Source organism: Linepithema humile, chromosome 1 (genome assembly GCF_040581485.1).
Source record: "Linepithema humile isolate Giens D197 chromosome 1, Lhum_UNIL_v1.0, whole genome shotgun sequence".
Classification (NCBI taxonomy): Eukaryota; Metazoa; Arthropoda; class Insecta; order Hymenoptera; family Formicidae; genus Linepithema; species Linepithema humile.
This window is the reverse complement of record NC_090128.1, coordinates 6679959-6697611: the sequence shown is the minus strand read 5'-3', so window position 1 is coordinate 6697611 and position 17653 is coordinate 6679959. Positions and strand designations below refer to the sequence as shown.

The 17653-nt window shown below is 45.2% G+C and overlaps 2 protein-coding genes across 2 annotated transcripts in view; both read left to right on the top strand.

Moving 5' to 3' along the window:
• LOC137001918 (uncharacterized) overlaps positions 1-17078 on the top strand; it is a 29839-nt gene extending 12761 nt beyond the window's left edge. The window contains exons 2-4 of the mRNA XM_067361264.1: positions 4218-4250; positions 9574-9621; positions 13872-17078. Coding sequence (XP_067217365.1) covers positions 4218-4250; positions 9574-9621; positions 13872-13971 — 181 coding nt within the window. The 3' untranslated portion in view covers positions 13972-17078. The remainder of the gene's footprint in view (positions 1-4217; positions 4251-9573; positions 9622-13871) is intronic.
• Positions 13823-17653, top strand: part of trh (trachealess) — a 44426-nt gene continuing 40595 nt past the window's right edge. Inside the window, exon 1 of the mRNA XM_067361150.1 lies at positions 13823-13901. Coding sequence (XP_067217251.1) covers positions 13861-13901 — 41 coding nt within the window. The 5' untranslated portion in view covers positions 13823-13860. The remainder of the gene's footprint in view (positions 13902-17653) is intronic.

The following is a 17653-nucleotide window of genomic DNA, read 5'->3' as shown; positions in this document are numbered from 1 at the left end:
TTCTTCGCACCCGACAATAAACGCGCGAGCCGTTAACAAGATATAAATCTTGTAGCGTTACGATGTAAAATCGCTCATTTTCATGGCACGACATGCACGCGGCAGCGTGCGCAAAAAGCATTACTATCACGCTGTAAAACATTAAGCGCAAGAGATCAGTTTGCAATGCCATCGATCGGCTTGGACACGGCTTCGACGCGGAAATCGCGGAAGTCGTTAACTGAGAAAAATCGAGTCTAATTCCGAAACTGCGTCGACAGCGATATTGCTACAATTATCGTAAAATGAAAAAGTTGACGAGCGGCGGATATCCCAAATTAGGCGTTACACGTAATGTAATACGCGCGCGCGTTACAAGCCAGTGCCGCGAGTCCGCGTGCGCGCGCGCGATTTTTTGCGCCGCGCACGTATGCTATTGCACCGCGTTAATTGTAAGTTCGGAACATATCTCGGTCGCTAAGAAACACATTCCGGTTTTCGTTCAGAGACGAAAGAGATCGGTGGAACTCCCCGCGATGGTACTGCCAGGACTTTTTCTCCCATTTCGCTCCTCTCTCTCTCTCTCTCTCTCTCTTGTCCTCCTCTGCCCGTCCCGCGGACGCAGATGCGCGCGAGTGCAGGGTGTGGTGGGTAGCGCAGACCGCCGCCGCCGTCGCTGCTACTGGTTCTCCTGTCCCTTTCTCTCTATATATCCCAGGGCAAGAATGTTCCCGTGTTGGTTCGATTAATCAGTCGTTTTTCGTGCCCCCGCTCTGGGCCAATAGAGGGAGAAAAACTTAACGTATGTGATAATGCGCCAGCTATGCTCCCGCTCGCCGTTCCGCTGGAACGTAGGTCGGTGTGTGCCTGCATATAGGTATACCGAAACAAGTCGAGACGCGACGGTGCACTGACCGTCGGCAAACCTCCGCGCCGCGCCGCGCCGCACCGGGGTGCTGTCCCGCGAGGGACTCGAACTTTTTTCCCCGGCTCGACAGCTTCGAGGATACGTAACCACCGTTCGGATCACTCGATTTGTTCATCGACAAAGCGCACTCTCTCGTCCCGCGCGTTTTACGCCGCGTTCGCCCCGCCGAGACGGAAATTATCGGCGAGATTCGAGTCGAGCGAGTTTCATAAATTTCCAAACGACGGAAGATACGCTGAAAAGATAGGAATGTTCAATTATGTGAGAGAGTTATACGATTTGCATATATACCGTCGTCTGATTGTAATTCAAATGGCGCTGCCTGCGCGCTTAGCGCCGGTTTAACGTGATATTTTACGACTTGCTAGGTTCGGCAGCTCTTCGCCTATGCTTTCATCTCCGAATTAAAGTTCGATCGAGCGTGACTTATGCCAGCGGGACAAAGGTGCGCGTGAAAAAGTTTCGATAATATTCGAATTCCGTTTCTGCGCGCGCTAATGCGAAAATAGTACTTGCTACAGCGTCGTGTCGCTCACCAACGCTCTCGCGCTCACCTCGTTTGCTCGACTCACTGCAAACAGTGTTTCTCAAACTTAGTGAAACGAGAATTTTATTTTCTATCGAACAGAATATTAAAAATCATATTGATTAATGATGATGATATGTTAATTGATATAATAATGTGTAGAGCTTGAAATTATAAGATGATCCGGGCAGTCAAAATCCGAATAAAATTCTAAAGATCGCAAGACTAATTTCTTTTTTCGCGCACCGAGTAAATTATTTAACAATAAAATTTCTATCGGTGTGACTTTTAATCGCTGACGTTCACTGCTCGTACAAATGTTTCATCGGAATACATATAATAAAATGTTGAACACTGATTAAGTAATTAAAAAACGTTCGGCTTTCGATCATACGAGTCGTTTGTCGTGACATCATTTCGGGCGTAAAAGAGCATCCTTCGTCTCCGTCGTTGCCGAAAACTCGCGTTTCTCCGAGCGTGGTCGCGTGATCAGAAAGCGGACGATCGCATCGCCCGGGATAGACATTTCGCGCAGCCGGTGTATCCGAAGTTTAACTTTACACTAGCCGTGGCGAAGGGTGCCGAGAGGGAGAGAGAGAGAGAGCGCTGTTCGACGTGATCGCGCCATGTGTGAGTCTGCCCCCTGGTCCACGTATTATGACTACTTGTAGAGCACGTTTGCGGTCCCTCGTTGCGAAGCTGGAACGCGCTCGAGAGCTTCCCCGCTCGTTCCTTGGCGTGAGCAACCTTAGCGACACATGGCGCGAGAGGAGGACGAGCAACGCACGTCGCACTCGCAATCTTTCGAACTCGTTCGTCCTATTTCGCGAAATGCGGGAGACACGCGCGAGAATTCTTCCTCCGATATTATAACGGAGAAGATTTGTTACCCTCGCTCGTAAGTCAGCCAGCTGGCGCTGTGTTTTCCGGCTGGAATGTTGTTTTGGATTTTTGCTAAACCGTAACACGCGCAGTACGTCAAATTGAGAGGCTCGATACGATAATTTCGTTGCCCCTGTCACGATCAGTATCATTTGCATTCCGTGCACGGCGTTTAGAGTGTTTGAGCTAATAAAACTCAACACCTGGAAGGTTTCATCGGCGGCATTACACGCAAATCTCAGAGACGCACCCTTTAATTTCCTGCACGCGATGACGAGGATAAACGAGATTGACTGTAATGACCGTTAACTTACTGTTAAGGTGGCTATAAGTACACTCGGTCCAGCGTTATGTGTGTGCTTAAGCAACGGGGCCAATTATAAATCGAGTCGACACTCGTAAGCAGTGCTACGTGGTTTTAATCTAATTTCTCCGACATTGCGCAATTGGCAAATTGAAAATTGATACGATTAAGACCGCGAGTTGTAGCGTGGAATATATCTAGCCGGTTATTTCACTCGTTAACATTTACATACATGCAATCAAGAAAGATCTGCAATTGCGCAAGTGAAATATATACACTCGGTTTATGATTTGCCGATCGTACTGATAAATGCGCGATAAAATTTGAATTCTAATAAAATTATCGCGTTCCGTGGAAGACCTCGGTCCCTCCGGTATCCGTTTTCGCGTGCGTCTGCATACCACGGCGATAGCGTGGAAGAGCCAGACGAGCAGGCGAGAGTGAAAGAGCGATTTGGTGACATCAAAGTTTAATAAGCGCCATAAGCCGATCCAACCTGCGGTACGCGCGGACTAAAACTCGTCGAGCAATAAAAGCAGTAATAAAGCGTTCGCCTTTCTCACGTCCCGGCCGCGGGTGGAAGAAGGAGCGAGGGTGAGGAAGGCAGACTCGCTCGCTCGCTCGCCTAGCACGCTCGCTCGCTCGCACGGTGGTTAGCCAAAAGGTTAGAAGGGCGGGAACGCATTAGCGGTGGAAGGTGGCGTGCTCATAGAGACGTCCGGCCGCCCAATTACTCCCGCATTAAATCAATGTTCCTCCACCCCGCCGACCATTCCCGCCATCCCGGTAATAAACCGTGGCCAACATATCTGCACGACTTACGGCTCATCCCTCGGTGTCGCTCACCCTCGTCTTGCCCTCGGTCGGAGCGTCGTAGGAATGCGCGTTCTGTCGTAATATTTGGCTTTAAATCATGTCGCGTTGACAGGCCCCGCTTTCTCGCGTTTCTTCTGATTCATCCATCGCTAGCGCAAATTTCATCCCCCGTCGTCGTCGATTTGTTCGTGAGCTCTTTTAACGCGGGCTCTTTCGTCTCGTCGCAAGATACCGGGGGGCTCTCGGTTTGAGAAATACGTTTGAAAAAAATAATTTCTCGTGTTGGTTTAATATCGATTCGCCGCGTCTGTATCGGTGTGCAGCAGTTTATAAATTTTGTAAATTCCCTTCCTTTTCGAGAGGCGGATTTATGATTCGATAAGGAAGAATAGAAAAGGGGCCCGGAACGAACGTGGCAAGCGGCATCATTCAACCGCAAGATTAGGTTCGCGCGCAATTTACGGCCGCGATCTTATTTCTAGCCGAGCTTTCATATAAAAGCTTTTTCCTGTAAGCTGCGACACGGGATTTGGACTTTGGGGGTTGAGCGTGAGAGGGGCGATATGCCGATCGCGCACCGCGACGAATTACTAATTCCTATACACGTATCGACTTCGTGAATTGACTGGAGAATAATGTCACAAATACATATATCAAAACGAGACATTTTACTTCAAAATATTAATCATATAAAAGTCGCTCTTGGCGTTCTTAATAATTACATGAAAAACCTCATAATTAGATCCGATCTGTGAATTAAATAAAATTTTTTTTGTTTCCAGGTACCGAGATGACGCGCTCTGCTGGACAGACAGGTAAGAAATTCACACTCGTGCTGGTTTTACTTGTACTTTCTCGTCGATGTAAATTATGAACGATCGAAAGCATCGCAATGTTCTAACGTTATTTGTTGACAAACGGCCGGCATGTGCATGCATCGAGATAAAAACGAATCTAGTTAATAATATAAAGCGAGGTTACGAAAAGAAGCGGTCTCTCGATAAACGGTTAAGGATATAAAAGATCTTGTTGGTGAGGTGATTGATACAGAGAGATCGACGTCGCGACGCAATTCCATTGTTCAAAGTGAGCGCTGCGGCGCGCACGCAGAAGCAACGAGCAAAGCATCCAAGTCTGGCACGAGGTTCTTCACTCACGAGTATAAATCAACTCTCGAGTGACGAACGAACAGAGTCGGTACGAAGCTGTTTCGCAGACCATTGCATACACACACACACACACATGCGCCTGGATGTTTTTTTTTATGATAAATTTTGGAGCTTTCTAATTAATTAACGTGTCTCTTACCAGATTTTGTGTGTGTGTGTGTGTGTGCATGTTTTTAAAAATATCGCAAAAACGTATTTGTGAGATTTTATAAAAATATATCAAAAACCTTTTTAGATTTTTCAATAACAATAAAAAGGAAAATATATCAAAAATCGCGACGAGAAAAAATCAGCAAAGTACGAAAGCAATGTGTATCATCCGAAAAGTATGTCTCCGAGAACGAAGTATTATGCATAATCACGGCGCGTGAAATATAATTAATGACGGCATCTCGCGGAGCGAACGCGTGGTACTCGTATCGCTGTAATTAACTGTAAACGATTTCACGCTAATTACAAACAACGGAACGCGATTAATAATACGCGCGACGTTATCGGTCTACTCCCATCGCACCTCTGTATTCCCTCTCTGTCACTTGCAAATTTTCAAGATGTCACCTATAATCATTCCGCGTGAAAAATCTTGCGTCGTATTATTTGAACACGCTGAAATTAATATAGCGCTTCTAACACATTATACATCATTGCGGTAGCGCGTGTTCCGAGATGGAATGCGCCGTTAATAATGTTTGTCTCGGAAAAGTTATCGATTATCAGCGCAGCGATTTGAGAAAACGCATTATCTTTGCTAAATCTCATGCTTACACAAATTATATCGAAAGCGATTATTAGGGGTGATTGATCAAGAAGAAAAGAAGCATTAAGCATAAAAAATGCATAAGGGTTATCTGTGAAACTTGTCCGGAGCAGGTTGCTAATTATTGAAGTATCGATTAAATGCTCCGTTCGCCTTGATTGATCAGCATTTATATCGTGGATACATCCACCTCGCCGCGTCCCTACAATTTTCAACCGGGTGCTACATCCTTCGAGCGTTCATCGCGGACTTTTAAGCTGTAATGTGCCCGGCTTTCGTTTCTGCTAATAGCGCCGTTATGAAAGACCGAAATGTTAATTATATTATTCATAATCGCCGGCATAAGATCGTCCCCCTCGATGTTATAAATTTTCGTGTGGATCGTCGAAAAATTATCCTTAGTGTTAATTATGCTCGGAATACGATCGACGGACATAATAAAATACGACGCGAGACGGCATCACCGAATGCAAATCGCGAGCAAAACAATGAAAAATCTCGTCGGCGATGTCTCGTCCACCTGAATTCGCACTCGCGCTTCACGACAATGTATCGGTTAGATACGCGGTTGCGGGTTCACCGAGCCCCTCGAGAATCGCGGCCGCGTATTTTTTTGTCGACGACCGCGATTTAACTGGATGTCGTTACTACGTTGTCGGGCATTGTTGTCGGTCCTCGGTTCGTTCATCGGTTTACTTTTCAACTCGGGAGAGGAGTCCAGCCCTCTCCTCCTTCTCTCCTCTCGCATTGCCCGTTCGCTCACCCGCCGATCCAATCCTATATTTATTGTATCGAGGAGACCAGAGCCGCCGCATTCCTCGCGCATGCGCCGCCCGTAATGAGCGGTCTCCAGTCCTGTCTGTCTTTCCGTCCGTCTGTCCAGAGGACCGGTCGACCGGTCGCCTTCCATACCCCCTACTCGCTCCCTTCCCGTGATCCCCGCTCGCGCTCCTCGTCCTTTCTCCGCCGCTCCTGCCCGCTATTCTTCGCTCGCTTCGCTTCCTCGCTATTCGATCTCGCCACTGTTGAACGAGACAGATTCATCCAGATCCAGATACACGTTTCGTTACATTGTATCTTACGAAATTCATTTCATGTTCACACGATTAATTTTTTTTTCAATCAGCCCGATCGAGATAGCGTTACCGTGGATATCCCGGTCACCTACCTCTCGGCGAGTCGATTCGCAGCTTTTTCGTGTATCATCGGCGTTCGCTGCAAAATCCATTAAACTACCGGCCCCGCGACACGACATCGTTGCGCTTACTTGGATGGTTGTAATAGCGTAGCACTATTAAACCAAAGTACAAAAAGCGAAACCGCATTTTGCATCGCCTTAACCAGTAACTCGACCAGACTCAGAGGATATCGACGTGTTTAGCTTTACTGCAGCTATACCGTCAACTAGCTTATATAAAAACATATCTTATAGAATCTTTATCGATCTCCGATTTCCTGGTTTGGAAAGTCTACAATATAATATAATAGTCTATAATATAATATAATAGTGATAAAGTCTATAATATAATATAATAGTGATATCTATGATAGTGAATTTTTATTAATGCACTTTGGAAACATCTTGAAAATAATTTCCGTTTTGCGAAAGAAAAAAAAAAAATGCGGAGAGATTTAAGGCATGATATGTTGAAATCAAATATGAGCGAAAAACTTTAGTGCGACTTGTCGCAAAACGCCGGCGGGAAAAAGCTCCGATATGGAAAGAACGATGAAGTAATGAACAAGACAGGGTCTTCAAGTAGACAAGGGTTGATGTTTTATGCCAAATTAAACGATACCGTCTCGTACCATCTCGCGGAGACCAGTCTTCGTTCCACTGCCATTTTCGGAAAACCGCATTTTACACCGACTTAGCTGACAAAAAGCGTATATAATTGCGCACAATACGGCAGATAGCCCAGCAAAAATCGAGCGTCGTTTAATAGCACGCGGTGCGCGCGAACTTTGGAGTCACGGTGCGACTGTGGCCGAAAAACAAGCGATACGCGATAGCCCGTGATTCTAATGCCGCGGCTAAACCAACGCGTGGAAAAACGAGAGCGGATTCGCTGACATCGGGTGGACGAAAGGGTACCTAGTGTATAGCGCACGGCGGAATGCTTTGAGCGGATCCGATACCTATTAAGATCGTAGAAAACGGATCTGCTTGGAAGTTGCCTAGTCAGGACGATCCTTCCCGTTGATTCGCCACGCATTTTTAGCGCTAGCGGTACAAAACGTTCCGAGTTAGTCGCGCCGCATACCTAGCTACGCGTCAGATAAGTCGAATTACATCACTGCCGGTTGCGATCGGTTTGTGCGTTCGAGATGAGATCGGACGGAAAATTAAGACGCACAAATTGAAACTTAATCAAGAAAGAGAAGTGCACATTGAGATATCTAATCTTCGAATTTATCTGCCCGAACCGCTTATTTCGGCCGATACTTAAGCGAGTCTGTTGAATTAAAGGACAGAGGAAGAATAAGGGAAAGACGCGGGCGATGTGTGAAGGAGAGAGCGCGCGAGGCAACACGAACGATCACCGGTACGCACGCGTGTACTTTGTGGTCACCCGTGCGGCTCCCATTCAACCGGTGGCTCGACTCGCCCACTTGTTCGTTCATTCATACGCGGGGAACGCGATTTGAATCGATAAGCAAAACTCGGAAGCGTATCTTTCCAGTCGCCTTTTTCGTTGGATCCGCTCTTGACCTCCGACGCGCCGAACGTCGCCTTTGTCTCATTTTCGCTTTTCTCGTCGCGCTCTAAGACACGATGCAAATATTCTCAACTAATTCTAACGATGATAAATGCGCTAACGGGACGCTGGATATCAGTCATGCTTACATTTGTGATATCTGAAAATTTTGTAAACCACTATAATTCTATCGTTATATTCGAAGCAAGATGACGAGAAACGACTTGCTCGACTTGAGATTAAATACCAAATTGTACGTTTGTTTCTATTCACGCGAAATGGAGACAGCGACAGTCCGTCGTAAGGGTATAATCCCATTAGGCTTTAATCGATGATCCCCACCATCGTTCGACGTAACGTTAGGGTCGGCTAAAGGATAAGGTTGCGGCGTGAAAATAGATACACAAGCTACCGCGGAGATACGGTTTTATTGGCGTCACGGGGTTCCAGATCTCACAATCAGTCAAATGAAGACAGAGTACCGGCGCGTTTTACTCCAACTTGGAGATGTAAAATCTCGGCTGCTTGGAGTTTTGTTCCGAACTTTGAAAAGCATGAATATATTTATGATTATTTTTATTCATTTATTTCTCTCACATTTTCTTCACATTTTTTTAATGATAAACTCAAATAAGATTATAAGTGATCAAATGATGATCGTTCAAATTGATGCTGCTTCTATTCGATTCATCATTTTCCTTTCCGTAATGCAATAATAATATCCACTCGTGTTCTTGAAAAGCAATTGTTAATTCATTCACCATTCCGCCAAGCCCGCCGCGTTACATTGGTAAGAAAGGCACGCGCAGCAAAGATCACCGGCTGGTGGGGATGACGTTTTGGGGATGCTGGGGATGGAACCCTCGAAGCGAGCACGAGGCCAACACGCGCCGATGACACTTACGCACACGTACTCAAGACCGACCGCCGCGCGGGTGTCCCTTCGATACTATCGTTACCGTTCGTTTTCATCTCGAAGTTGTTTTGCAAATTTCACGACGAGCATAAAACTGGCTTTTTAATTATACGCTGTAAACGTGATTGTATCAATCGTCAAAATAGTGCAAAGATTTATATAGTGAACATAGTCATTCCTGATTGACAATATATCGTGTTACGCGCAAAAAATATATTTTTACTTTGTGTTTCTAAAAATTGTTTACTTAGTAATTTATATAGACAATAACATACGAATGTGGACGAAAACGATCGGCGTGTGTAGAGACTTAAGAACTATGTGCAATTATGCGAACTATAATCATTCGTGACGGAAAGGCAGAAATGATTTATAGCAGTGAGAGATAAATATATAAATATAGCAGTAGACATAAATCTCGTAGACGTACAAATCAAAGAAAAATCACGCGCCTCGTTAAAAATTGAAAAATTCTCCGGAATTCGTTAGCATACACGAAATGTGGCAATCGACAAATCTATGCGCCACGTATAACCATCCCGCGTTTATGCAGCTGCGGATGAACAGTAACGAATTTCATTCGTGGTTTCATTCTAGGAAACCGTCCATGGACGACGTCGGAAATCCTACCTCCGTCAACGCACGGTGAGTACTTTCTTAGTCCCGATTCGCGTTTTACGAAATTGCGCGAATTTATTCCGTACACTACATGTATATTCTTTTTTTTTTAAATTTTTTTTTTATTAATATTCTAAAGACGGAGGTAAATCTGAGCGAGCATTAGAGCAAGAATATTGCAGATATTTTGCATTCATATTTAATTACGCAAGCGATGATATATAAATAAGTTTATTTAAGATTACGTCAGGTTGATTTGCGTAATGATTGTGAAATGCGCGTCGCAGAAAGCAAATTACGATAATTTTTGCGTCGAAGCTGCTTTCGGCGGCGTGAGCGATTATATTTGATATTACAAGCGCTTGTATATAACGTGTGTTAAATGGATTCTCTGTCCTAAAAATAACGAAGCAATTTCATAGGTAAAAACCTTTCCGGGAATCTTATACTTATCGACTACGATCTACCCTTCGTCCTCTATCGAGAGCGGCCTATCTGCCGCCGTAACAATTGAACCCGTAATAGAATCACATTTATTCTTATTACCCGACGAGGTCAACCGACCAGCGAAACTTCGAGACCTTCTACACGCTTCCATCCGACTTCGGATCGGCTTTCCTAAGCCATTTCACGACCTGCGTTATTTTTCCCCCGAGCTCTCCATCGTTTTCTCGCCATCCTACGCGCTTTCATGATCCACTTTTGTTTATCCCTGCGGTTTCCCGGTAATTCCGGTGCGAAACGATCGACTCCGTTATCCGCAAATGAAAGAAGCGGAGCGATTTCCGATATAATACAATTCGCGAAATAAATTGAAGTGTCATTAGGCGGAATATAAAATTACGCGTCGAGAGAGTGACAACGAGATGCGATCAACGCCGCGGTTTTGTTAGTCAACGTTCCGGCATATTTAATATGTATAACCGTGACTCACGCACCACCCACCTACGTCGCGTGAAGAATCCACCATACCGTATCTCGTTCTCCATCTCGTGATATACTTGGAAGTTAAACTGCAAGGCCATCAAAGTCTTTAACCGGGTTATGGAGATGCCGCTTTCGAGATAAATCGCAGGATTTTAGCATAAAAATTCTTTCAACTTTGCGAACGTTCACGAGTCAGTCTTTTTTCCTCTCTCTTTTTTGTTATATTATATTTTTAATAAGATAAATACTTGTGGAACGATTTCATATTGTGAAACGTATAGAACACGCGTGTAGCTTTGCATGTATAAGACGTTAAGATATTAAGAGACCGAAATAAGACGAATCATCGCCAAGGCGAAAGTGCGATGATAAAGAATAGTGGGCGTTACGAGGTGTATCGTCACTGGAGTAACCGATGCTCCAGGCGACAGCCTTAAGACGAGACGCATTTTCTCGAGCCACCGCGCACTGCATCCGACCACGCGGTATAAAACGCAGGTATAAAATTTCACGGGAAGAAAAATAGCTTTTTGCGCGGCACTCGATTACAATCGTTTGTTATTTGTACGACTTGTGTTTCTTAATTGATCTTGAAAACAACAAACAATATCTCGCGGATTAGCGGCCTCGGTTGCGATTTCGTTTTTCGGGAAGAGTTCGATGAGCCTCTGTCGCGCGAGTCGCGGCTGTTACCTGCGGGGACTTCTTCTGTACCACCATTAATATTAATGCATTCCGCCGTTCTCGGCGTATTGTACTCGCGTCGACGACGGCGGCGGCGCGGCCGCGTCCAACAATATCGCTCTCGCGTTTCTGTAAGTGACACTTCCCTCCCGTCCCTCCTTTCCGTTTACAACCGGAGCCGACGACGACGGTCGCGCGGCCGGAACGGAACGGAGTTTTGTCCGAGCTGAATATTCACGTCGACCAATAAATAAGACTCAAAGGAGGAAAGCGAAACAACGAGCGGAGCTGCATTTTTCCCCGCTCGCGCGCTCACTTTTCTTACGCCGGGTCTCTCCTTCACGCGGGACCTCCGTGGAGACACTGCATTGTCGCACGATTTCTTCTCGTCTTACGAAACGAACGGCGCCGACAATGCCCGTTTCTACGCTCTTGCTTCGCTGTAACCGATGCAGCGTTACAGTCGGAATCTGCCGCTCTTGTTTCGCCGCCGCCGCCACCGCCGCCGTCACCGAGGAGCAGCTGTTAACTCGATCTCGATAGGAGAAAGTTATTCTATGCTATTTATATTTTCCACGCACGTTCTAATTTCACTTACAGAAAGACACGAGGCGTTTTTGAGGCGATTTGTTACTTGGCGCGAATTTTCACGCTTAATTTGTACGACTTTATCGGTGATGTCGGATTCTGTTGCATTGCGCGCGCGCAAAAAAAATGAATTCTAGTCATTTATTTTCCGAATATAAACACGCACGATATTTCTTACAAATGTGGTGCACAAGAAGCAAGATTTAGAGGAGATACACCCGGGAGCCATAACTGTGACCGCAGGGTGCCTTCTCGCAAATCTTCTTCTTCTTATGCGAATCGACACAAAGGAAGGATTACGCGGATATTTGAATGCGATATCTATCATCGTGAATTATCACGCCGTACGTTAGAAAGTTGCCGAAGACTTATTACACGTTATGATTTAACGGTCGGAGAGTTTTCCGTGAAAACTGCACGCGTATGAAATCGGTATAATGCGGATCGGTTGGTTCGGGAAATATTACGCGAACGCGGTGCAATAATTAGGAATGCGAGCGCAAAAATGCGCGCGTAATTCCGAACGGTTCTTCCGGCACGGCGGGGGATGATCGAGCGACGGATGACGATCGGAACAGAAACAGGTTGGTTGGGTTTTAAGCAGTCCGAAGACGTATCGCAAATTAGAAGAACGTGCGTCCGGCGAGTACACGTGGCGCCTGAGCGCAACGTCGAATTTCTGCACGTGGTCCGCGCGGAATCCCTAATAAGTCAGCGGCTAGACAGAAGTCTCGCGTACTCGTATTCGCATGCAGGTTGCTCGCGGTGGAGATGGAGCGACGTCACGGATACGTGGGATTCCTCTCGAGCAGCTGGATCACGTGCACCGGCGGAACGTGAGACTAACTTAAATGCGAATCAGGAACTGCAACACCACGCCGCGCCCGACGCGTACGGAAACGGATTTCGAACGAACGCGCCCGTCCGATTCCAATTGTTTTTCACGTCGCCTCGCTGTCGCTGTCCAATTCACTTAGTCGGAACGCTATTCGGAATCGAGCGACGTCTAACTGGATACTGACGCTGCGATCGCGCGGAAGCTGCCGTTGAAGATTACAAATTACGGATCTACGACTATCGTGGTTTTGTTACGCGCGAATTTCAACGCCGTCTCGCAATTTCCACCAGTTCTATCGTCATAACGTCGCGTTGTTTACGTAGCTATACCGCATGTCGCTATTTATATTTATCGCATCGAGCCAGAAGCTATTTTCGCAATTCTGTGAAATCAAATTCGACGCTATCGCTTGTTTTCTTGTCGCGAAATACCGCGCGAGATCCAAATGCTGCGACGAAAAATTTTTTAACGCAAAACCCAGGGAGTAACAATAGGTATTTTCATTAGTCGAGTGGTTCGGTCCAACAGTGGATATTCGATTCGCTTTTTATCGCACCGCTTCGCATTCCGGTCCGCGTAGTCGCTTCGTCGAACAGGATCGGAAAAACGCCCGCAAAGTTAACTTCTCGATCGTAATGTCGGGAGAAATTCCGTTTAAAAATAAATAGTATTGTGAATACGCTCCGAAACGGCACTTTATTTATTCCGGAATTTCATCTTGCGCGCAAGAAGCGTCCGCACCGCTGCTGCACCTCTATCGAAAGAATATTTCCGGAAGGAAAAAAAAAGAAAAAGATCCGAGGGACCTTATCTCTCTCCTCTTTTTTACATTTTGCCGGGTAAAGCCGAACGGGGCCCCCGTGTCTTATCTAATCTCAATATAATTGCGCGAGCACACGTCATATGAAATAGCTTATTATACTATAGAAAAGTTGATTCGGGGACTATAATATGGGGTCTGGAAATTAGCCTCGCCCGTCTGCCTATCTACAATGGTGATGATTATGTCTACTTATAAGTATAACTACCTACGTGCGCGCCAAACTACCCGTCTACCGTCTGAAATAATCTTCGCGGTTCTGCCTTCGTCGTCCCTCCCCCTCCCCCCTTCCGCCCGCCTCGCCCCCTCGCGTCCGATGAGCTTGTCGAAACTAGTTTATGAAACGAGTTCGGAACCAATGACCTCTCCTCTTCGCGTAGTTCTACGATATAGTGACCGAAGCTTGTTTATGTGTTACAGATTTGAGGAGAGACACTACGCTTTCGAAAGGTACGCTCAACTTTATTCAAAATGCATGTCACTCTTCTACTTCTGCATCTGCATTGTTTTACTTTTTTAATTTTTTTTTTTTTTTTGGCGTGATGCTTTATCGACCTTGCGTCGGATATCGGATCTGAAGAACGTAGAGTGTTACGTTGAAGAGTCGAACGCTCGTGCTTTTTTTTTTTTTTTTTAGATAGAATTGTCGCTTAAGCGCGCGAAGTGCACGTTATTGCAAAACGTAAGTATCCTCCGCGGCCGATGTAATCGACGATTCTCCCACAGCTATACATAATACATGCGCGTTATTATCGCGTATGCGCCCTATAATAACGGCTTTCCCGTGGCGGACGAATTATTGAATGAATGTTATTCGGTGACGCGAAATGCGATTATGTAAAAGCTGTATAAGTGCAGCGCCGAATTGCAAAGCAGCAGTTTCGGGGCTGTCGAATGCGCTAGCGTTCGTTGTATTATAATGCGGCTCGGCCGCGCGCGCTTTTGTTTTCTGTATGATTGCCGGAGCGTCTCTCGTCCGCCTCACGTGGATCGTTTTAAATTTGAAGCGTTTATCGCGGCTCGACAATTGTTCGCGCCTTCAAGACTCGAAAACTCGCCGGGCTTTGTTCATTTTTTTTTTTTTCCCTCGTGCTTCATCGCGCCGATACCTTCAACTTTACATATTGCTCTTTTAATCACCGCGAATCGATTGCAGTCGAGCGCGTTTTATTGGCACGACCGGGGCTTCCTTATTACGACAGAAAATAGGAATGCAACTTATGGAGCGTCGGGAGGGTACGATATAGAGTTCAATGCTCGATTCAGCTCGGCACAATTCCAACGGGCCCTACGACCGTCTTAAAAGGCGTTTTAAATCGGCGTGTCGTGAAAGAATCCCATAGAGATGCGGCGTATAAAGGCATTCCACCAACCCCTCCTTCCTTTTTTTCTTCTCTCATCAACGTTTGGCGCATCGATCTATCTCATTTCAACATTTTTCTCGTTCAGCTCATTGCGCTTTACTGTACTACGCGTTTCCGAATGATTTCCCATATTAGTTTTCTTCATCAGTGATCTTTGCAATGTGATTTTATATTCTTCGATTCTTTTTTCATGCAGGCGTTTCGATACTCGCTTCTTAGAAATGTGCGATTCCATCAGATTTCGGTGTATCGCGAAACGTTAATAATAAAAGCGGGAGGCATATATTTGAGGATTGCCACGACAAGCGCGGGCTGTCTCTCCTACTCATTTATTCCATAAATCTGACGATAAATAACCGACATATTGGGGCGTTCGCGTGGCTCCTCAGGATCCCGCGGCTGCTTATCGTATCCCGCAAATGCGCCGGAACGCATTTAAAATGTATTGAACTGTCACGGAGCAGTGGTTTTCTGGATTTTTACATTTTTCATCGGCGCCCGGGTGCAGGCTCGCGCGGATTAGTGAGTTATTGTTGTTCTAAGTGTGTCCCGGTCAAAGGGAGTGGAACCCCAAGTTCTGCCGGAATAATCCTGACCTTAACGACTCGCACCCCACAAAAACCTCCGTTTTTTACCCCCCGGGATCCCACATGCCGAATAGCCACTGCGCGCTGACGCGTCCGTTCGCAGCCGCGCTTATCTCGTAATTCTTGCAATAACAATCGCGAGTCTGTCACGAAAGTGGACGTGACATCGGAAGGATAAGATACGATATTTATTGTCGATATTCCCAGAGTTCTTTTTTTTTTTTAGAAAGGCATAAAAAGATCGGCGAAACGATCGGCGAAGATAAAACGCGGACATATGCACGATTGCTATTATAGCCGCGGGATAGAGAGCAATTTGGTGTTGGAAAGAGCGGTACATTGCGATGAAGCCGACAGATATTGACCTTCGAGTTTCTACCTTATTTTCATAGATACACGTTTACATGGCGTTTATAGCGGTATTTTCGTACGTACGGAAACTGTTACCACACGCGCACGATCTCCATACTGCTTTGTTATTATTTTCAAGAGATCGAGGGAAATTTCCGTAACGCGAAAACGACATTTGCGGATTCAAGCGCGATTTTTCTTCACGAAAAAAGAAAAAAATTTATCGCGACGTTATTTGAGTGCGCGCAATCGAGCGCGAGAGCGCCTGGATGGCGATCAGTCGGCTATGTTTTTACTTTTGGATTAAACCCGCGACGTTAATGGATGCGGCAGGACAATTCACCCCAATTAATCCCGGCGTAAGAGGGAGGGAGCGAATCTTATATAGGATCAACTAAGACCGGCAACATCCTAATCTGCATCGGCAGATTGCTCTGAGAATTGACACCGAGAATTTTGCCTCCGCCCTTCGAAGTAACATTTGACGTCTCATCTTGAATCAAACCCTCGGCCATCGTCTCCTTATAGCTACCCCCACGCCTTTTGCCACAAGACACAAACTCGATGCATATATTACGTCGCTTTAATTGGAAGGGGCTCCCCGAGCAGCTTGAAACAACGACGTTATGCTTCTTTGTACAACACTTAGCGATATTTCATCGTCATGCGTTTACGAGCTCGCTAACTTGTATCTTGAATTTTATTTTATTACTCTCACTCTTATCTGAAATTCAGATTGCTTTATCTGCTAATAACCTTTCCACTCAATTTTCTTATATCGTTAATTTCAATTGCCTTTAGGAAGTAGAAAATTTTGCAATATTACTTATTAAATATACAGTGCACATTACGCTTTAAATAAATTGAAGAACACAACTTTGTTACCGCTTTAGAATAATCTTCACAAAAACTGCAATTATATCCAGTTCGATAGTAGGAGTGTTTTCGAGTCGTATGACAGTATAAAAGTGCACTATAGAATTGTAAATATATGGAAATGCTTTCTCGAGCTTTTGAATAGCGCAGCAAGAGAACTCACACGACGCTTAAATTACGTATTTAAGGCGCGAGAAAGAGCGAGAGAAAGAGGTGCGTCGTGGATGTTCATTCGAACAGGTTCCAGAAAGGGAGAAAAATTGCATTTTTGCTCGGTGTTTACTTGTCGCGGAATACACAGATGATATCCTGTCTCGTCTTTTTGAATACGCTTTTCCGGGCAGAAGAATGCGATTTCGATAAAAGAATGGAAAGGTGCTCGAGCTAAAACATCCCCTTTTATCCGATCCAATGCGCCCAGGCATTCCAAACGTTTCGTTTAATTAGCACCCTGCGTTTTCTCGCAGCTCGTAAAGGGAAGAAACCGGCCGATGCGCACGCGGGACGACCGGTAGTCTTGTAGGGAGATAAAAAATTTCCGGTCGTTTCACGGTAATTAAAAATGTTGCAATAAAAAGATTCTTTAATTCGTAATGGCTTATATAACCACGCGGCTAATATCTACACCTCTCGTTCGTGCCAGTCGGCAGTATTTTTATCGTTGCGCGCTATTTGATTCTATAATGAATTATTTATTGATATTGATTTGAAATATTTATTGTATTATAATTTTTTCTAACTAATTTCATTTAATTCTCGGACAATATTGATCGACGCGTTAATAATCTTTGCGAATAAATTTACGAGAGCTGAAACGAAATCAGAATTATAGTGCCATATTGCTTTTTGTTTTTTTTTTTTTCGCGAAAAAGAAGATAGGTGTAGCTCCAACGGCACAAGCGACAGTGATATAAATCTTACTTAAGATTGGGACACATGCGTTACGGGAGGAACGGTTATTCATAAGCAATGGACTATAAATTATATAATACAGTGTTATGTCTGAATTATTGAAAATATCAGT